The 21,807-nt window shown below is 39.3% G+C and overlaps 1 protein-coding gene across 3 annotated transcripts; it reads right to left on the bottom strand.

Moving 5' to 3' along the window:
• Window positions 1–123: 123 nt before the first annotated feature.
• samsn1a (SAM domain, SH3 domain and nuclear localisation signals 1a) lies at window positions 124–19,261 on the bottom strand. 3 transcript variants are annotated; one of them, XM_039822987.1, is made up of 15 exons: window positions 19,142–19,261; window positions 17,362–17,544; window positions 16,945–16,991; window positions 16,090–16,130; window positions 15,691–15,774; window positions 14,889–14,983; window positions 11,901–12,024; window positions 10,701–11,131; window positions 5,783–5,863; window positions 5,319–5,447; window positions 4,494–4,611; window positions 4,124–4,281; window positions 3,796–4,008; window positions 2,868–3,012; window positions 124–953 (listed from the first exon to the last, which is right to left on the bottom strand). In XM_039822987.1, the coding sequence occupies exons 1-15, from the start codon at window positions 19,163–19,165 to the stop codon at window positions 799–801; spliced, it is 2,028 nt and encodes a 675-aa protein (XP_039678921.1). In that variant the 5' UTR covers window positions 19,166–19,261; the 3' UTR covers window positions 124–798. The 3 variants fall into 3 exon arrangements, with proteins under 3 accessions (XP_039678921.1, XP_039678925.1, XP_039678935.1); XM_039822991.1 differs by having other exon boundaries at window positions 4,124–4,275; window positions 19,142–19,258; XM_039823001.1 differs by lacking the exons at window positions 10,701–11,131; window positions 11,901–12,024; window positions 14,889–14,983; ... (3 more) ...; window positions 17,362–17,544; window positions 19,142–19,261 and adding an exon at window positions 8,125–8,311 and having other exon boundaries at window positions 4,124–4,275.
• Between the last annotated feature and the right edge of the window lie 2,546 nt (window positions 19,262–21,807).

Genomic DNA, 21,807 nt, shown 5'->3' with positions numbered 1-21,807 from the left:
CCAAGAAACATATACAGACATAATATGTTTAAAATTATTCATATATATATATATATATATATATCAGGGACAGTAGCTACTGGTGGTGAAATAAATAATTCCGACTTACAAAACAACACAAAATTACATTTGATTGTATCTCTTTGATTTTATTTCCAAAAAATTTGAAAACAGTTGAATACTGACTTTCACATCGGTTCATACCTGATTTCAGACACACAGGCTCTCTCTCTCTCTCTCACACACACACGCACACGTTCAGAAAATAACATAATTTTTTTTCTGTACAGTATACACTACAGGCAATATTTGAATAAGCATTGTTTAAACCCAGACACTACATTTCAAAAACATCCCTTCACCAACATCCTTTCATTCAAGAAAAAGAAAAAAAGATTACACTGGATGTTGAATTGAGATTGGATTTGATGTGAAAGATCAAAATGATGCAGATGTGATAAATAAAAGCTTTATATGGAGAGAAAAACACAGAATAAATACAAGTGACATTTAATCAATGAAATATCACTTTTTCAACAACATAGAATAAAGAAAACTCTGGAAATCAAAATTTACAACTTGAGTAATATCTTGATAAAGTGACATATGGATAAGATAGAATATTTGTTGTTTTTTCTTCCTATCACACTTTTAAAAAGCTTTTACATTAGCTGTTGGCTTGTTGTAATAAGGAATATAAACATGAAATTTTGAGGAAAATTGGGCAATAATTGATGATAAGAAAATACCCAACACTGAATTCAAATTTTCAAAGTATCTATCTAAAAAGTAATCACACTAAGAGTGCACAGTGTCTGTGAGCTGCTCTGTGTCCTCCTTGCTGTCTGAACATTCAGATGGGATGAAGCAACCTGAGTCTCTGGGACAGTCGCTGTCTTCTTCCTGTAGACTGTGGGAAGATCTGTGCTCCTCTGCATCCCTAACGTCATCACCTGCGGCCACAAACCAAATGGAATTAAATCAAATGTCATAATATTACAAGTTTCTGTTTCCACAACTACATTAGAGAAGATAAAATATGTGCAAAGTGCTTTAGTCAGTGGAAAGTAACATATTTAAATGTGTAAGGCTGATTCTCTTTGACATTACAGTAAATTATTTCTGTAATAGCACTGTACATTTGTTTAAAGATTTAAGGTTATTATAAAGTTACTGAAACCAGGATGTTGTTGGCTTACTGCGACTGGCCCAATAACCCAAATATTGAAATAACTTCTGCAGTGTGACTCGGCAGCGGAAAACATGTCTTCCTCTTTTAGATATACCTCAAATGTCCTCTTTGACTTTTAGTTTGCACTCTCTCGGAGTAAAGATATTCCACAATATTTTTTATATTTCTGCTTCATTGATGGAAGCTACTAATCCTCCTGTCCATGTTGCCAAACTACTAACCTAATGGAGGTCAGCTTGATTAAATTACTGGCATCTCATGTGAGTCAACAAGCTTGGCAGGGTCACACTGCAGCCGATGCCATCTGTTTAGTCACGCTGTCACCCAAACAGAAAAATTACAATGACCTTTAATTTGCCTTGTCTACAAGTGCAATAAAACATGAGCAGACTGAACATAACTAGCAAGTGGATTTTGTTCCTTCTTTATACTGGAAAGTAGTTTTGTTTTCATTCACACAGCACTGAGCAGCCTTCTGCTTCAAGACATCAGATTACAGGAACACCTTCTGCCCCATTAAGCACTTTCAATCTGAGTAACAGGAAATCACTTATAAGCCTCTCGCTGCGCGCAGGTTTGTATTTCTCTTCTGTGTGGCAAAAAGTCTCCACTTTCACATAACAAACTTGTTATTCTGCAATACAAATTAAATTTCAAATAATTTCCAACCAAGTTGACGAAAAAACAATGACCGACATTTGCATCGTTCTATATGTATGTTAAACTTACAGTTCATAGAAATATATTTACTGTGGCATCTCTTGCTGTTTATGTGTCACGAAAGTCACTAAAGCTTTTGGTAAAATTACTCTTGTCACAAGGCTTTGTTGAATGCTCATTTCTGATTGGTTCTGATTGTTAAGTTACCTTGAACACTGTGCCTGCAACCTGACAGCTTGGTCAAGCAGCTTTGGTAGGACGTGCATGCTTTGTTTGGTTTTGTTTGTGTGAGCCTTGTTGATCTAGCTAGGTTACCTCTTTGCATGTGTGTCTTGCTATGATTTGATTGGCTGTTGGGCCTTTGGTTTAAAGGAACCTTTGGGTATGCTACTTTGATCGGCCCTTATTTGATCATTCCAGCTCTGTCTATTTATTAGTTGGGAGTTTGTGACAACTGGCCATTGGGAGTTTGCTTTGTGAAGCTGTAGGCCATGTGTTGTCAGGCACTTGTGAGGAGGAAGGGAGGTTTGCACCTTCAACACCTCCCCAGTACATGACAAACATCCATGCACTTCTTTCATTGCTGACATTGTTGATCTACCCACTACTTTTGTTTTGTGTTAACTTTAGTTCATAAATTATGTTTTAAGTAACCCCCCTCATAACATTCATTGAGCCAGTCTGTGACACAACTATGACAAGTAAAAATGTCTGCTATGAAACAATTTAATACTATATATAAAATTGAATTGAATTTAATTGAAAAAATAGCAATATGTACAGTGAGTCATAACTGCAAAAATAAGACACCTACGAATAATGGAGAGCCTTCACTTTCGGATCTTAGTTTATTGTCTTAGAGTGATCATCTTACTGAAAATGAACTACACTTTTATCAGTTTTTTAGTTGACCATGCTGCTGTTTAATTAAGCGGTAATTATTGATCTATAGAATGAATTGTTGGTAATTTTTACAGTAATACAAGTGATAGTCATTGCTTGGGCTGTTGCTCACCTGTGTAGCGGCAGTCAGCAGCAGCAAGCAGCTTGCGTCTGTGCTCGGGGTCTTTGACGTTCAGCTCTATCAGGTGTTTCTCCTGCAGGTGCAACAGGTCCTCCACTGTCTGGTAGCCGTTTAACAGCAAGGCAGAGGCATACTCCTACAGCAACAGAGGTGTCTTCATTACCATTAACCCACACAGTGTATTTGAGTTAAACAAAAAAAGAAACAATGTACACATTCACCGTTCATCTCTTAAATATCTCTCTACGCATCAAGTTTCAGATCATGTGTGGTACAAAGTATTTGCAAAGCTACAGTACTGGTTTCGCATTGGAGACCACAGAGACTTGATAATGTCATGTAATGGGTATTTTACCTATATACATCTTTGAGGTTGAGTTATGAAAGTATCGCAACATTTCATGGTAAATTAGAACTTTAACAGGATTCATTTTGGATTTATTTTTGTCAGATTAGGTTTACAGCATTAGAGGAGTTCCGTACTCATCAAGGCATACCCCTAACAGATGAGGTAACTCTTTTACAGTAAGTAGTGTAAAGTCACTTCAATTGTTCAAACTGTAAAGATGAAAAGTTAGTAATTTCTGTATTGGTGTTTGATGCTAGTGTTTTTACTCTCAGTGTGTTCTGAGTGACAGTGTGTATCATCTCAGTGAGGATTGTTCATAGTGTTTGGCTGCACTGAGCCTGTTTTGAGACGCGTGTGAAGAGTTGTGCAGGAGATGTGAACTGTTTGGTTTAGTTAACCAAAGGTAATGCAGACTGTAGTTGGAGTTTTTACACATGTGGCTTCAGTTGTGCCCAGTGTCGTTTAGCAATCGAAAAAAAAACTGTAACTGCTTCCTTGTTATGGTTGTAACTGTCTGATGACCCTCTCGCTTGTGACCAGACTAAAACAAGTGAGTGACGCTGTCCTCACCTCGAGATTCAGTCGCTCCAGTAACTCCAGCAACGTTTTAGGCCGAGGTCTTTTGCACAGCTTCTGTTGTCTGATCTTGGGAGCTTCCTCTTGTTCCTCTTTCTCCACCAAAACATCTACGTATATGAACTTGAAGTTGCCCACTTTGTTGTTAAGCATGCCTGTCCAGATGCCCATCGGAGGCTTACTGATGATGTTGATGATGTCACCGACCTTGAAAAAAAATGATAGTGAACGTCATGAAAATCTTTATCTGTTAAGATAATAATTGACATCCGGGAATCGTCACCGCACAACATATCACTGCACAAACAGTGTTGTGTCTCACCTTGAGTTTGAGGGAGTCTGTGTCATACGGGCTGGGAACGAAGTCTGTGTGGACGCGAGCTCTGCCACAGAACTGTCCCTGATAGGAGCCGTCCTCCTCCAGCCTCAGACTGTCTCTCTGACCAGAACCGTTGGACTCGCTGGTCACACCACCTGAACCCACAAACACAACACGACACAGTATGATTACACAGTAGGGGTTGTCTAAGAATATCACCTTGTACTAGATAATTCCCATGGATCAGCTGACTTCCAGAGTCTTTTGTTTGTGGAATCATATAACCCCACACGTGCATTCACTATGTGGACTAAAACAACCCAGAACTATTTGGTCCAGACTTGCAGTGTATGCAGTATGTGCAGATTCTTACTAGAGGAGCTCTGGCCGCTGTAAAGACTCTCTAAGGAGTTGCTTGTCTTTGCAGAGTTTTTCTCAGCTGGTGGGCCACTCTCTGTCTCTGCCTCTGGGTCTTTATCTGTGTCATCACCCTGCGAAGGGAAAGAAAAGATACACCGTTTTTTTTAATTGAGAGACATGTCATGGAATACAGTCATTCGTATGATTCTTAATTGATTATAGATGAAATGAACAAAAGTGTGCAAACTCCAGTTAACTGATCAACTATATCAACATGAAAGTGAAAGACAACAAGGAAACTAAAACAGACATCGTGAAAGTTACAGAGACACTCCTCTTATCTCTCAACAGTGTTAAAACACACAACTGCAAGAAGACGCTTTTCAGATCAAAGTACGTCATTTAAATATTGGCAACAACAGCATCATGTTGGAGGATGTGGGTTTATAAGTGATGAAAGCGATAATACTCTTGAGAAAAACAGCACAGGTTTGCTGTAACTGAGGCCAATTGTCGTCGAGTTTGGACTTTTACAGGATGTGACAGCTGTCAAGGGTTTTTTTTTATCATTTGTGCTCTCAAATAGTTGATTAATGTGTGTGTGTGTGTGTGTGTGTGTGTGTGTGTTTGTGTGTGTGTGTGTGTTTTTCATTTGATGTTTATTTGGGACAGATGCTTAGACATTTGTGCAACAAATCTCCAATGTACAGCATCACAGAATGTATAGCTATTGCTAATTTCCAATGCCCGTCCCTAGAAGGGCTTTGTGTGTGTGTGTTTGTGTTGTATGTGTGTGTGTGTGTGTGTGTGTGTGTTTTTGTGTATTTCAGTGACTTACTGCCTCCTCAGAGAAAGACTTGACGTGTTTTTTGCCCATTTTTCTGCGCATGGTCAGAGAAATTGCCTTCATCTTCTTCCCAAGTCCAGCTGATTTGTTTGGGTCCAAAATCTCACTTTCTTCTGGAAGCTGTGTAAAGAGAGTTGGTTTACTAAATATAGTAGTACTGTGATATTAAAGAATTTGGCTCCTCATATTTTTAATACTTTTTTGTCCAAACAATTTGTATCTCTGCTCCATCAACATAGAGTAAAATGCATCACTTCCTGTGCAGTAAAGGGTTTTTCCCAGTATGAACCTTGTTTTCCAATGTCACATTTTTTAATACAAAACACCTCAGAGCATTATGGCTGCACATATTTGTGCAAAAGGGGAAAATCAATTAACTACTATACTTTTTTTCTATTATATGACATGGTTTGCCATTATGCACATACAAATGAAATAAAAACAAATCTACAAACCGCAGTTGTTCCATTTTCCTCTAGTTTGGCTTGTGAAGAGTGATGTCTGAGACCCTCAAACCTGCCAAAGCTGGTGGAGCGCTGTGGGGAGGATTAAAAGACAAAGGGTGTCAAAGAGACAACTGGCACGTTTGTGTAGCAATATATAACATCAAGTCATTGCTCTTTTGAATCCTTGTCGAAGCTGTCCCAAGGCTCAGAAGTCCTTACAGTAAATACCTGCTGCATTCACTCTATGACCCGGGTGGATGGTCTATTTGTACTGTATATACAGCGCCGGCCCGAGCCTTTTGGGTGCCCTAAGCAGAATTTGATTTGGGGGCCCCCCCTCCCACCACATGGAGTCACCTGTGCTTGACGATTATTGACACAAATGTCAATGTTACATTATAAATGAATACAGTGAGATTATGTATCAATACAGTGACGGTTTATGAACTACTGTCCCCCCGGGCACAGATGCATAAGGACCCTCCCCCCCCTATTCTATTTGTGCAAAAGTGGTTGCAAACGGCGAGGGAGGGTCTGGGGGTGCTCCCCCAGAAAATTTTGAATTTGGTAGATGTGATTTCCTGTATTCTGGTGCATTTTGGGGATGGTCAGCTGGAGAAGGGCAATACCTAAATTTGTTCAGATTCATAGCCTTCTGCTTTTTGATTTATTAATGTAGTGACTTCACGCAACTACTTGGGCTTCAGGGCCAAACAATACTGACATACTCTGTGTTAGTAGGAAGTAGGGCTGGGCGATATGGCCTCAAAAAAATCCCAGATTTTTTCACAAAGAATCTGATTCATGATTTAAATCGGGCCGGCTCTGTGTATATACTGTATACTGAAGCGATGCAAAGGCTCATGGGGGAAAAAAAAGACATGTTCTGAACGGTTTCCATCCTAGTTAAAGTGTGTTTTTATAATGTTGTGTTAATGTTTGGGGTGTGCATTTATGTTTTCTGGGTTTTAGTTTTATATGGTTACATTTATTGTTACACCATGACCGAGACCTGGGTAGGGACTGATGGGGTCTAGGCAGCGAGAAAGTGATCTTTTATATAAAATCAGTTTGGGAATCTACGAATGTCTCTGGAGCTACTTTCTGCACATTGGAAAATGTTGCTGTTATGTTGATTATTTTCCCTCTTTATCTTTGGAATAAATGTGTTGAATGCATTATTCAAATCATGCTGACATAAAGGAAAAAACAATATTTATATATACAAATTATTTCTCAAGCATTGATAAGTAACCCAATATTTTATATTTGTAATGCTTCTTTGCATTTTGAACTTAACATGCTTATTTTAGACAACACGACTCCAGAAAAAAAGAATTTATGTTTACTAATGATTTCTAGTAATGACTACTAATGCTAGCTTTTTGTCTACTGCATCAACTTACCGCTTTGTGTTAATACAACTTAACATGTTAAGTTTCACCCTTCTGTAAAAACTTAAGAGGGTTTAAGGCCACGGGTTTCCACCAAATTTCTAGTAAAGTCAACTAATTCGAGATAACAGTGTAAAAGCAAATGGAAGGCACCTCCAGTGTATGTACTGTATATGCAGGCAGCCAATATTCAGTCTGTTCCACGATTGTTGAAATGAGGGCTTGTACAATATGCGGTACATTTGTGGTCATGTAAAATCATGTTGCAGGTCATGTGGTAGCAGAGAGAATATTTTCTCTGTACAGCTGCACTGGCAAACATGTCAGTATTTAAAATGAGTAGATAAATACATACATAAAAGTGTTACATTTACAACACTGGCGACATGACTCATAGTTGCTTTTCTCAGCTCAGTTATAATTCTTTCCTTCTTTTTTTCAATTTTTCATCAAACTAAAAGTCATTATAATCTCTCCCGACTCCCCATTATTTCCAAAATAATTATATAAATGAGTAATCCCTGGAAATCCTGGTTAAATATGAGCTCCATACTGCTAGAAAGCCCTCGTCTGATGTGTACTTGTAGAGTCTACAAATACAGCGACAGAATTGAAGGATTTCTTTTTAAACATTTTCTTCCCCGATTTTAGTTTTTGTGTTATTGTATCGTTTGCATTTTATTGCCATTGTTTTTTGTCTGTTTTCATTGAGAATTTACTTGAAAAGTACAGTTTACTATGTAGACAAAACGTCACATTATGTCAACTAGTCTTTTAGTGTTCAATCAGTATTTTCTAGTTAAATTCAGCTACAAAGTTTGTAGCTGTCTTTTTTTGAGAACATTGGTCATTTTTAAAATGACGATGTCAAAAGTGACACTTTGATATCTTTGCTTGCCAATAAATGTCATATCTTGCCTCCTATTATCCCCGTAATTTGTTTCAATTTTCACCTACCTTTGGCTTGCTGCTCTTTACTTTGTCTGACACATTGGACGCCGTCCTCTGTAACATTTTCTCCTGTCTTAAGGTTATTGTCAAATCTTGGGCCTTGCTTTTCTCTTGTCTTTACCCCACTCTCCTGACAGTGAAGTGTTAACTAACACTGAGGCTGCCTTTCTGATGGGCTGGCTGGCCCACTTCCTTACAACACACAGGATGTGAGGCAATTGACAATTGACTGTGTCTCTTGTGCAGAATCGCTTTGAAAGGGAAAAATACAAGTGCTTGAGTTTGCATTTTGTGGCCCGCTCGACAAAGACATTAAGAACCACTTCCAGGAACGGCTGCATTTAGGTTTTATATCTGTGGTAGTTGTGTGTCATATCTGCTACTGTGTTGCATTACTGGGGTTGATCTGCTCAGATTGGGCTGTATAGCTCAATCAAAAAAACACTGGAGTGAGTGATAATATATTAAGTGACATTCACATGAACAAACCAGTAGTATAGTTATTCTACTAAACTTTACAGGGAAAAAAGCTGTTTTTTTATTTCATAGATAAAATGGAAAGACGACACATAAAAATGTAAAAAGAAAAAGTTGGATATTCCTCAAAAGGTCCTTTTAATAGCAATGGGGAACTTGGTTATGGTAAATGATGCTGGAGTACTTATTCTATGCAGTCATTTCCTAATGTGGGGTAAATACTTTTGAGGAAGTGCTGATCTATGACAGAGGAACAGCTGAAAGTGGCACATCATTTGTGTCAAAACACTTTCCGGTTGATCTCTGCTCTCAATATGAAAGTGGATATATTTCATGGTATGTCTTAGAAAAACCAAGACATGAAAACGAGTGTGTCTACAGTAGATTTTAGTTTTTAGACAAGGGTTGGAAATCACTAAATAACCACCTGTAACCCTATTACAAAACACGGCCTCCCCGGTGAGTGTGAGGCAGTTGGTTGCTCCACAGGATCCTACATTACTGTCAGTCATTCCTCTGGTGTTGCCATGTGGGGATTTGCCGCTGTGTTTACATTGTGGGGGTATTTCAATCCGTCAGTTAAAAAAAAACATTGCCTAATCCCACATCTTGCAATCAACCATAAACTCCTGTCGATCCAGATTAACCCTTCAAGTCTATTACCTCTGAGGCTCTTGACTCCCTGGAGAGGCAGTTGTTCATCTGAATAGTTCAAAATGAGATATACCATTTAAAAAAGTCACCTGATGTTTGTTGAAATATTTTAAAGCACTGTCAGGGAGGAGTTAGATTTTAACCAGAACTGGAGAAGGGGATTGAATTTGGATTTTCTAAAATGCATATTTGCGGTGTATGTGCATTAAAGTATAAGTTGTAAAAGTATGGCATGTTTAGAATCTCATAGTATTGAAACATGTCATTAGACATTTGATCGACCATATGGTACTGGCCAAAAGGTAAATGCATGAGCAGAGAAAATGGACTTGTAGGACTCGTAGGAGAGCATTAAGGCCAGTAAAGAGGGAGTACAAGAGAGTCTTAACCTCTACACCATCTCTTCTACTCTTAAGAGGCTTCATGGCAAATTAAATGACATTTTACCCCGACAAACCAGTGACACTATAGATCCATAGGGATTTTGTAATCTCTACACCGGATCATCCTTTTCATCTTAGACTATTTTCTCCACAACTCATGTTAAGCTTTAACTGCTTTGTGTCGCACAGGGCGGACACTGCACATGCTCACTGAGAATCATCAGAGGTCTTATGCTTTGAGAGCTCTCAAGTGCACGCAAAGGCACTGACCTTTAAGGTCAATCTGCACTATTGTGTGGTACACTGTGTGACTATTGATCCTGCTGTATTGAACAGCAACTGACTGAAAGAATCCCAATGGGAGAGTCTAAGATGAATCTAGAAATATATGCCCTTACAGTAAAGACCTGCCACTGGGTCCGTGGGGTTTAAAGGTCCCATATCATGATCATTTTCAGGTTCATACATGTATTTTGGGTTTTTACTAGAACATGTGTACATGCTTTAATGTTAAAAAAACACAGTATTTCCCGATACTGTCTATCTGAATATACATGTATTTAACCTCAGTCTTTAGAGCCTGTCTTTATGCTGCCTCCCGAAAAAGTCTGCTATGATTGATCAGCTTTTCCGGGTCTTCCGCATCTGCACTCTCAGAGTCTCTGCACCATCATTGCAACACTGTAGTGGCACTTCCTACTTATATATAGTATAGTTGTGACATCATAACCGTACAGATGTCCTAACGGCTCGTTTAAAGGCACCATTTCTGAATATGGGCTGTGTACATTTCTCTGTGGGTTTTGATGCTTTCACAGTATTTATATAGCGCCTAGACCTGCTGTTTAATCAAAAAGACATGGGAATCTCTGTTTAATATTATGGTGCCTATCAGCAACCCATTCAAGCATATTGTATCAGCATGTGGGGCAAAAGTGCAGCATAAGCAGTTCTGAAGTGGAAATGTGCATGATGAAAAGTTAAGCATCATACTCAGAGCATGCTCTGATCTCTTTCAAGGACTAAGTAATGTTTTTTTAATACAGATAACGACCAGCAGAAACTTACATTTGGTTCTGATAGATCCACATCTGTAATGGATCGCGGCACCCTTGGGGGAATCTGGGGTTTACAGTCCCGTTTCAAGCTGTCATCCTGGGCCGTTTCCTGCTGCTGACTTCCTTCCCACTCCTTTCCGGGTGACATGGTGAAGTCACGGGAGTGCACGCGATACTCTGTGAGTGGCCTGTGGCAGGTGTGCTGGATGGTCCCCCAGGCAGGACTGCTGTCACCTGGATTGCTCCAGCGCTGGTGGTGGGTGTGGGTTGGCGTCGCTCCACCAGGGAGGGTGACCATGTCTATGCAGCGTCCCGGGGTTGCGTTCTCCTGAGCGGGTAGAGTGGAGGACTTGCCTAGGTAGGGCCTCCTGTCCGACATGTATGGCACGTCAAGATAGTGGGGTCCCGTGGGTGGGCTCATAGTGCATGGTGGGGAGTGCACTGAGCGAGGTGACAGAAGAAAACATACATTGAATATACTACAATATATTAAAAACTGACAAGTTTCTGAGACTGTCGTAATGTCAGTGATGTTAATATTTAAACTGGAGTAAGACTTCTGCGTCATGTTGTTCATTACAGCAATGCAGAGTGATTTATAGTTCTGCATTTGCGCTTCCCACTGAGTGTCGTAAAACCACCACAAAACTACTTGGCAGATTTACACAGTCACGCAAAGAAATACAGCTTTTTCTCTCTTCAAACATTTACATTCACAAGAGACTAAATTTAAAGACAGTGAAGAGATTTTCTGCCCTAGAAACGGCTGTGCTAGATGAAGGGGACTGTAAGACCACTTTACACATCGAGGCAGAACCGGAAAGAAAGTAAAAGGAAATGAAGATGGCCAAACAGACTAATTAGAGTTCCTGTGGTGTGTGCTTTGCCCTTGTAATCCAAATGTGTAGTTTAAACTGATGCTTCTTTTGCTATAAAGCAGTCTTCTGTGTACCTTTATTGTAGGGACACTACAGACACATACAATGAAAGGCGTTGCAACACTTAAAAGCAGAAGTATTATTCAGAATTCATCAGAACAGTTTTACAAATGCTGCATGGGCCTGTTCCAATACTGTGAGCACGAGTATAGGTTAGTCACAGCTTGGGCATTGAGTCATCCAGACGCTTGAGAGGTCAGAAAGGACAGTTTAATATTTAGAGTAGGGAAACAGTATCCTTATCTCACTGTTGTTTTAGAAAGTTGTCTCACCTGTGGAGTTGTGACTCTTCTTTGACCCCTGTTTCCCACTCTTTCCACCTGGTTTCTTTCCAGTCTTTTGGTTTCTTTTGACAGCAGGTTTAAACTCTGTCACCATGCCATTGACATGGACACTCTGGGAAGATGCAACATACAACACATATAAATACTTACATTTCTAAATCTGTAAAATATGACACCTCTTCTAAATGCTAAATAGAACATAAATGAGCCTTTATGGCAATAGAAAACTTTCATGTAGCAAAGCTCAGTTTTTAGCCATGCTAGTGGCATGGCTTGAGGAATGTGCCTTTATATTGTGTATGTCGGTCAGTCCACCATTTGGTCCAGATTGAAATCAAATTGCCATCACATTTTTGTACCATTCCATGGTCCCCACAGAATGACATTTTTGTGTTTTAGTAAAATATCTAAACAACTATTGGATGGAGTGCCATGAATGGCTTTGGTAAAGCCATTCCCATTCCTCACAGGATTGCTTTTAAAGGGATACTTCACCGATTAGCATTAAGATTTGTATCAGTAGAAACCCGGTAGTATTTTCGAATGACCTTGCTTCCCTCCCTCATGTCCCCCTGAGACTAGATTTCTCTGTATTGTGGGTCTGGAAAAAAGCCTCTGATGACGCAAAAATCGTCATTTAGCGTCATCAGAGGCATTTTTGCCCAAAGGCTATGGACTACAGCCAGCTTGTTCCGTATGTTTTCAACCTGCCCATAGGGGGTGGGACTGTCACTAGCCGATGTGACTCCAGTGCCAGTCATCTTGAAGCTAAGCTAACAGGCGCTCTCTTTTCAGCAGCAAATTTCCAATTATATGCATTCAAACTACCGCACATGTGTACCACCGGGATACATTGGTACAGATCGGAGAATATGCAGGAAACTCTGAGTACTCGACACACTAAGCGAGCTTCGCCTGCTACGGAGACCAGCACCTCAGCCTGCAGTGTCGCCCGATGCCGCTAGCCGGGGAAGGGGACCTCGAAAGTGGTGTGCGAGAAAGTGGAAACACGGAACGAGGGCAGGAGTTCGAGCTAGGTGGAAAGCTAACGCTAGCCGGCCACCTGTCCCATCCATCCTGTTTGCAAGTGTCCGCTCATTAGACAACAAACTGGACTACATCCAACTTCAACGAAACTCCCAACACGAGTTCAGAGACTGCTTTGTTTTTGTGGAAACATGGCTAAACAACAGTGTACCGGACTCCGCTATCCTAAAGCCTTCCGAGCAGATGCTGCTCTGTTGGGTAAGACATGTGGAGGTGGGCTGTGTTAACACGGACATGGACTGGTGCAGAAATGGGGTGCTTTCATCCAACTACTGCTAACCGCTAGTGGAGTTTGTGACTGTTAAATACCGACCATTCTACATTCCACACAAATTCACAGCTGTGTTTATACTCAGTGTTTACATCCCACCAAGCGCTAATGCTACCAATGCGTTAGCAGAAATTTAGGGAGCCTATAATGTGTGTGCACTAAATGTTGCCTGTTTCGTATGTCGTTTTTATATAATTGTCGGGTTTTTTTTATTTTAAATGTGTAACACCACTTGAGCCATGGTGAAATATTGTTTCGTGTATATGGTTGAAATGACAATAAAACACACTTTTATTTTCCAGTATAGCCTACTTTGGTTTATGACCAAATACCTGCTAAAAAATTAAAACAATCCCATCAGCATGAGCTGTAGTTTGTGACAATTAGTAAATGTTAGCATGCTAACATGTTGAATTAAAATGGTGAACTTGGTAAACACTATACCGGCTTACATCGGCATGTTAGCATTATCATTTGAGGATGTTAGCATGCTGATATTCCCATTTAGCTCAAAGCAATGCTGTGCCCACATTTTTTCTGGTGGTTATTTATAAAAAGGGTAAACACAGTATCCACTACCAAATCCCATTTGGGTCACTGGTCCTTTCAGCAGCCAACGTTGTGAGGCGCTGAGAGCTGCTGCTGATCCACTACTGGCAAGCTCTGTTTTGTTTGCTTCTCACTATGATTGGCTTTAGTCAGGCATGTGGCCTCTAAACCCTCACCACCCAAAACATTCTCACACACACACACACACACACACACACACACACACACACACACACACACACACACACACACACACATACACACACACACACACACACACAGAGACAAAGTCCTCCTCTAGTTGTTTTAACATCTCTCCCTGCCATGTGGACCAGCGATTAAAAGAGGGCAGAACCCTCAGACCATCTGCTCTGTATTAAAACCAGTCTTTGAACAAAACCCAATCAGCATTTATGTTAAATTATTGTGCCATTTAGGCCACCAGAGTCTGGATGTCACAAGCAGGTGGCAGCTTGAAACTCCTAAGTTGACACAAAATGATCTGGTGTGCCATGTGTGACCATGAGACTGCACTTGCAAACATGCTCACATCTACTGGTGCAGCAACAGGTTTATTTTACTACTGCTAAAACTTCAGGATGACACAAATGCATTAATCTGTGATGGACAATTATTTAATTTAGGGCTTTATTAATAACTGTGGTGCAGAAATATAAAGGAGGGTGAGCATGTGCTTTAACAGAAGGACACAAGGATTTCAAATATCTTCTTTGTTGGTTGCTCTTTGGCCAGTTAAAAAAAGAAGAAGACAAGAACATTCTATAGTGCCCAAAGGGATGAGTGTTGGATCAAAGGATATCATAGAAAACAAATAGATCTGCACTCCAAATAGCTCCCTGTAGAAGTTTCGAGCCCACGGCTCTTCCTCTTTCTCAGATTTCTCACTTCTCTCCTAACTACAAAACTATTAACTGTTTCACTTGGATCTTAATTATATTTCTGTTACCCACAGCCATGCCATCAAATATGTAAGTGGAAGCATTCCAAACATTTCTGTTTAAATGTAACATAACAGTGTTAGCATCAATAATAAATCATCAATAAGTGAAGCTGGCTGACAAGACTGAAGTGAAAGTTTTCATTTTTACCTGGCTGGAAAGCTGTTTCTCTTTTTTCTTTGTGCCAGAATGATGGGCTCCTTTCCCTTCTTTGGTTTCTGTTCTGTGTTTAGTCTTCCTCATCTCTAGGGTGACACAACATATTACACTATATACATAATTACAGGTTAGTGAAACACTGGACAACCAAAAGAAAAGTCACATCTCCCAACAAGAGGTTACACAGGAAGCTGATGTATCCATGTATTTCAGCTACTCCTCAGGATTAGAGGACATTTTTACATTGTTTAAGTCTGTCCTAAAACAACAGTCAGTCATTGAAACAGGTTCTGCTTGCTGTACTCATTCTTTCTGTTCATAATGTACATTAAAAGATCCCTTCCTAATGTGCTTCCAATGGAAGTGATGGTGAACAAAATCCACAGTCCTTGTTGTGTACAAACGTATTCCAAAGTTTGAAGTTCTGAAGTCAGTATAAGACTTTATCAGTCTGAGTTAATAAAAATTAACTTGACATCTTCCATAAAATTATCCCTTTGTATTCCCTCAGACAGTGTTTGAACCTATTATTTAAAACGCCACTGTAAATGATCAGTGATTTGTTGTACCACGTCAGTACCTTGAGAATTTCTTCCCCACAATCCCAGCAGCTATAGAAAAGGCCTACCGCTGCTTTGGATTATGCATCATGTATGATCATTGCAGGCATGTGTAACATTATTAAATACTCAATAGTTTGAAGTACAAATTTGGTAGTTGATTGTTTGGCAAACCCAAATTCAAATGAACATTGGCATATAGATTATTTAAACCTATTTATATTTTTATTTACCTTCATTGTGATTGTTGGTGATGTGGACTAAATCTTCTTGGCTTTTGGCAGGCTGCCAGACTGCAGTATTACAGCCGGGGTTATCTGTCGTGTAGGGAGACAAATCACACAAGATCGGGGGAGGGGGGAGGCCACAGAGACACTAAATTAAATTGTTTTCGGACAGGCAGCCTTGTAGATTATTGGAGTTTTTAATCTAAATCTAAAATCTAAACAGTATTGTTTTAGCAGTTTTAAAAAAAGTTAATTATTTTACTGTAGTCTTCCTTTAAGTTCATGATACAGGTGAATATAATTTTGGACGTTATGTTTATTTCCCCTAGACACTAATGAATACAATGCACATTTTACAAATTCATCCAGCAATAACAAAACACAAAGGAAATTGTTTGTACTCACCCAGTGTTTCGTTATCTGATGCAGATTTGGATATATGCGTCCTGAAAGTAAAATTAACAAAGACATATAATATTACACAGTTGCCTTCTAGTTAGTGTTTGAAGATTTGTTCTAGCTCTTTAGTTTGATAACAACCCCACTGATATGATGGTTCTTTATAATGTACAGTTATTTAATGCAACAACAAAATATGACAGAAACTCTGTAAAGAAGATGACCATAGAGCACATAAATCACACGACAAGTAGATTATGTGCAGAGGTTTCTTTCAAAGTAAAGCCGGGTGAGTGGAGGTGTTGAGGCGACTGGGGGACTAGGTGGGCCTTGAATCCGCTTAGTCTAACGAACCCAAAGCTATAATCTGCCTTCTGCTTTCCGTTGCCACAGGGCACTTCTTCTCAAAAACATTCACCAGCAATCAAACTAAACAATATGTTAAGCTTTTTTTTTTGTTTGAGCTGCCAATCCCTCTTCTTAAGACACAGCATTGTATTGACCAGACCAAATGAACTAAAGATAAGGATGAGGAGAGGAGCACTGCTGAAGAGCCCGTCTGCTCTGCTGCAGGAAGGATTTACAGTATTAACCCTCAGTGAAAATAAACAGGGAGCCTTTCCTTTGAAGCCATATTATTACTCTATGATAAAGCCCTTTCCCCTGCATGGCCGATTTTCTCTGCAGTTTGCACGCACATCCAACAAAAGAAACAGAGGGATGCCTGAATACCTGGCAGGACTACAATGTCAATGTAGTATGTCAGGAGCAAGTAACCCAATAGACAATATATTTACCTGTGAGCTTGGTGCCACTAGTGCCATGTAAGCATGTTTGTGTCTAACTCTCTGGTGCACTCACCTTCTTTTCTTTTTATAGGAGTTGGTCCCCTGCTGCATAGGCATCTCCTGAAAGAAAACAAAGCATTTTTAGTCAGATGTTAGTGTTTAACAATCTGTGCAAAATATGCAATTTCCCGTCATATTCAAATGGATTTGATGAATAAATTATTTTTCAGTGAAATTTAATTTACATGACAAGCTTGACTCAAACAATCTGAATGGTCTGGCTTCAGCAGCAGCAGCTGTCAACTGGCTCTGTTCATTTTATAATCAGCTTTATTTTATAGGTACAATCTGGTGGGTGAAAGCCCAAAAGTCCCAATTCCTCTGAGAAATGACCCCATACAATCTGGTAACGATTGTTCTCATGGCTCCACTGTTCACAATCTGTAAGACATGCATGTGTGTGTTGACACACAGTATGCTTCCGCCTCACCATAGAAATAGATCTCCCAGAACCTCCCCATTTTGTGTTTTCATCCAGCAGGACCGCTGGACTGCAGGAGCGGCTGCAGGAACGGCTGCACGTGCGGCTGGAGGAGCGGCTTGGGACGGGCGGTGTTGGGCGGTCATCACTGGAGCTCTGCACCGCCTCATACAGGCTGTCCATAGACCCCTCCTGATGCCATGTGGACAGACAGACAGACAGACAGACACACAGCTGTTAGACGGTTGAATTTTGGCAGCAGGCTTGATTTATGAATGGATTTCATGTTGAGTGAGTTTATTGATTAAGTCTGATTAGTACTTTGGTTTGATGAAGCACAAGGATTTATTGTAGGTTACACACGTTATGTCAGTGGTGAGGTAATACCATGCAACTCTAAAGCACACACATCAGTTTGAAGTTTAAATAATGGTTGTTCCCAGAGCATAAAACTGCGAAAACCAAAAGAAGTGTACGAGATAGCCCACATAAATAGGCCTATGTGTTGCGTTGTGATCAGACACAACGCGTCACAATTAGAGTTATGAGGATTTGATATGACTGTAGGGACAGGCTGCTAATGCTGCTCCAAAGCTCTTTTAAATGTGCTTGTCAGCCATGGATGAACTGGAGGATTGAAATTCCTCAGCACAGATTTCTGTGTGGATTAAAATGTGTTTGGCTTGTTTGGATTCCTTCTAGGAACTCGTCCTGTCCATACAATGACATCTTATCTCCTCACTGGACAGAGAGACATTTGTAGTGGCAATAAAAGAAGGTGTTTTAGTTTATAATGTTCATCGGTTTATAAGATCAGCTGTTTCAGGTTTGAACTCTCATAATAGCCCATGTAGGATAGCATTGTCTTCCTTTTTTGACTGAATGTTTAATATGTGTACCTTTCTACACTTCAATACCACTTCCCTTTATTCCGTTACTGTAATATGTTGAATTTGGGGATGTGTTATATGTTTATTTCACCCAATTAAGTTTTTACAGTATATAAATAACTCCTCATTGTGTCTTTAACCATTGTGCCAAATTATGACATAAACCAAACTACATGCATTTATAATGTTTTTTTTATATACTGCATATCTCATGAATGAGTTTGTATAAGAAGTCATCGTACACCTTATGGGCAATAATAGCAACATAGAGGACAATCAGTGCAATCACAGTTCAAGCCTCTGTGTGTGTCTGGTGTGTGTGTGTGTGTGTGTGTGTGTGTATGCTGCCTTGTGTTTACCCTGGTCACTTCACTTATCAATAATTTCTTCCTGCATTCTCTTCTAGCATCAAAAATGCATCAAATAATACATAAACTACAGCATTAAAGTACACACATCTAGTACTACTGCATTACACTCTTCTCATGTAGTACAGGGATGGTACATCTGAGGGAAACTTAATAAAGCAGAAGTTTTTGGAAGTATTTTTGTATTGTATGTATTTTGAGACAAAATCTCAGAAGGATATTCTAATGATTAAATAGTCAGTGGGTTATCGATCTGACTACAAACAAGAACTAACGGTAGGAGTCTCACTAGAGTTACAGTCGCCTGTCTTTAGGATTGTGTGTGGTTATTTAGAGGCTGAAACACTGTTATAACAACCGTGTACATTTGTTCCCACACAATGGCTTATGCAGCATGCCATCATTTACAGATATTTAATGTATTGCTTGTGGCCAAGCCCACATTTGCACCACAATGCTGAAGTTATTGTTCCTCTCAGCTACTCACACACAGCTCGTTAAGTAAATGCAGACATTAAAAGTGTATCTTACCAGCGAGAAGCAGAAAAGGTTCATGTTGGCTGATAGATCTGCTGTTCCTGTTGTCTGATGGAGGTGAAACAGCAACTGAGTGACAGCCAGAGACTAAGAGACACAACAGCTCAGCGTGAGCCCAGCCTGGGTCGCCTGCTGTCTTCTCAGATTAATGCCACAGTAAAATCCCTCCGCTAATCCAATAGATGGACCACCATACTTTACCAGCCAAAGCAGAACTCATTCTTGACAACAGGCCAACCATTGGTGGAGCAACAGAGTGAGTCTTTGTTTTTGTTTGTCCAGCAGCCATGCTCTTTTTTTAACCTAAACTCAGTGGTGAAAGAAGCATCATATCCTTAACTTACTATATCCTTTACTTATGTTAAAAAACCAGAACAATCATGGAAAAAATACTCCATCACGAATACAAGTCCTTAATTCAAAATCTTACTTAAGTAGCATTTCAGTATTATCAGCAAAATGCAACAAAATAAAAAATGTGACTGATATATTATATGTAACATTAGATTGTTGATTGCTGTACTGTTTTTACTACTTTACATACTGGTAGTTTAATCCAGTGGGTCCCCTCCAAAGGGTCACAAGATAGATCTGCTGGTGTGTTGAGATGATTAATGGGTTAAGAAAGAAGAAAAAACAGTGTTCAGATGTTATTTTTTTTTTTTTTAACTGAGAGGCCCAGACTAAGCACACGCCCAAAGGTTGGGAACAACTGGCTATTATGTGTTTTTATATACAGTAAAACCTTAAACTGAAAAGTAATCAGTGACTATGTCTGTTAAATAAATGTAGTAGAGTAATTCCCTCTGAAATGTAGTAGAGTAGGAGTAGGAAGTGGCATAAAAAAAAATAGTCAAGTATTTCTTTTTTAACTCCTGAAACATCAATTGTTCACACAGCCTACAACCTCCCTTAGTATATCCACTGTTAAGTGTCCTTAGGTTTCTTCGCTATATAAATAAAAGTTATTATTATTATTATTATTATTATTATTATTATTATTATTATTATTATTATTATTATTATTATTATAATAAAGTACAAGTACCTCTCAGGTATAATATGGAGTAAATGTTCTTTCCACCACGGCCTACACAATGCTTTGCATGCCCCATTGGTGTTGCCCCAAACCAACACCTTCATCATCACCATCTTTAGGAAAATATCATACCAACTGTGAGGTGCTGAAAAACTTTGAAGTTTGATTGGAATCATGGCTTGATCCTTTTAATGGCTATTTCATTAGACGCATCTTGCACAGTTATATTCTACTATTGATTGAAAATTTGATCAGAAATACAACACTAACTGGTTTATTTTATAAAGGAGTTCCATGAAGGCAATATCTATAGTATCTACAATATTACCAGGACCAAACAAGTGATTTAGAAACTAAGTAAATAAAAAGAGAACATCCCAGCGCAGTCCTGCTGGAGGAGTGCAAGAATGACAGCATGAGCTTTGCTAATATGTATAAAAAAAATTATAATAACAATAATAAATGAATTTCCAACAACCATGCCCCCATGCAGTTGTCATTTACACATTAAAACAAACAAACACACCGAGCATGGGGCATGCTTATTCTCACATTCTCAGCAGCACAGTTCTTTCCTGTGTGGGCAGCAGATGAGTGTAGTATTTCCCTCATGTTCTAAATGTGGTTTTGTGCAACAATACTGGCTCCTTCATAAATCACAATAATTCCTTTACATGATGGAAAGTTGTAAAATTTTTGGTTTGGGGCGAGTCCCCCAAAAGTGATGCAAAAAATAAAAATGTTTTGCATGCAGTAATTTTATTTTTTATCTAAAGACATTATGCTAGTAGTCTGTAGTACTGTAGTACTTCCATCCGGTTGGGTAACACATTAAGTGTAAAGGTTGTGATCTACTAATCCACCAATCATCAACCTCTGATATCTGAGCTGCTCTAGCATAAAGAAGGAACAGCCAGAGAGATTAACACTGATGACCTGTATTTTAATGACAGTATGATTTGCTATAAGTGAAACAATCTGTGATGTTGGAAAGTATTTTGAATCCATGCAATTCATTCGTGTTAGTCATTTTATTGTTGTATTATAATTGTGTTTGGGATCTGGTGTGAATGCTTTTGTGTTATTTGAGCAACAGGAAACACACTGAAATGAAACATGAGGTCCTATGTGAAGGAGCTTTAATGATCATAGAAATATCATAGGTTTATAAATGAATGAATTAACTAAATATCACTTTTTCACTGACTTCAGCCCACTTTGCATATAGTTAAACTACTCGGCATAGTATTCCTCGATGCTTCGTCTGTAGTCAATATTTATTTGTACACTATTTTTAGCTACATGTTGATCCACCAGTCTCCACAGGGTTTCGATTCTGGGCATGGATCCAGACTGCCAGATACTGTGCGTTCCTGACAGTGACAGGGTGTGAGGGTTGTTCTCGGAAAACAGAGCAGAGTGAATGAATGTTGCCAGGCCACAGGTGTGTTCAACACCTTTGTATATGACTCATGGGTGAAATCCATTAGTGTTTTTCATTGTCTACATTAAAGAGAAACAATTTGCCTGGCTCTGTGGTGAAAAGGGGTTGATAAACGAAAGGTTTAACATCGCTTCACCACCAAGTCCAGGGGAGCCTTTATGGACCCAAGTAGGTTAT

Source organism: Perca fluviatilis, chromosome 2, assembly GCF_010015445.1.
Source record: "Perca fluviatilis chromosome 2, GENO_Pfluv_1.0, whole genome shotgun sequence".
Classification (NCBI taxonomy): domain Eukaryota; kingdom Metazoa; phylum Chordata; class Actinopteri; order Perciformes; family Percidae; genus Perca; species Perca fluviatilis.
Note: the sequence above shows the minus strand (reverse complement) of the source record. Positions and strands in the feature narration are given on the sequence as shown.

Excerpts from the sequence above, each read along its gene's own strand:
- samsn1a (XM_039822987.1), bottom strand. The coding sequence starts at position 19,165 with ATGAACCTTTTCTGCTTCTCGCTG. Across the intron at positions 17,545-19,141 it reads ACCTTTTCTGCTTCTCGCTG|GAGGGGTCTATGGACAGCCT; the intron begins GTAAGATACACT and ends ACATGGCATCAG. Across the intron at positions 16,992-17,361 it reads CTGGGAGATCTATTTCTATG|GAGATGCCTATGCAGCAGGG; the intron begins GTGAGGCGGAAG and ends GTTTTCTTTCAG.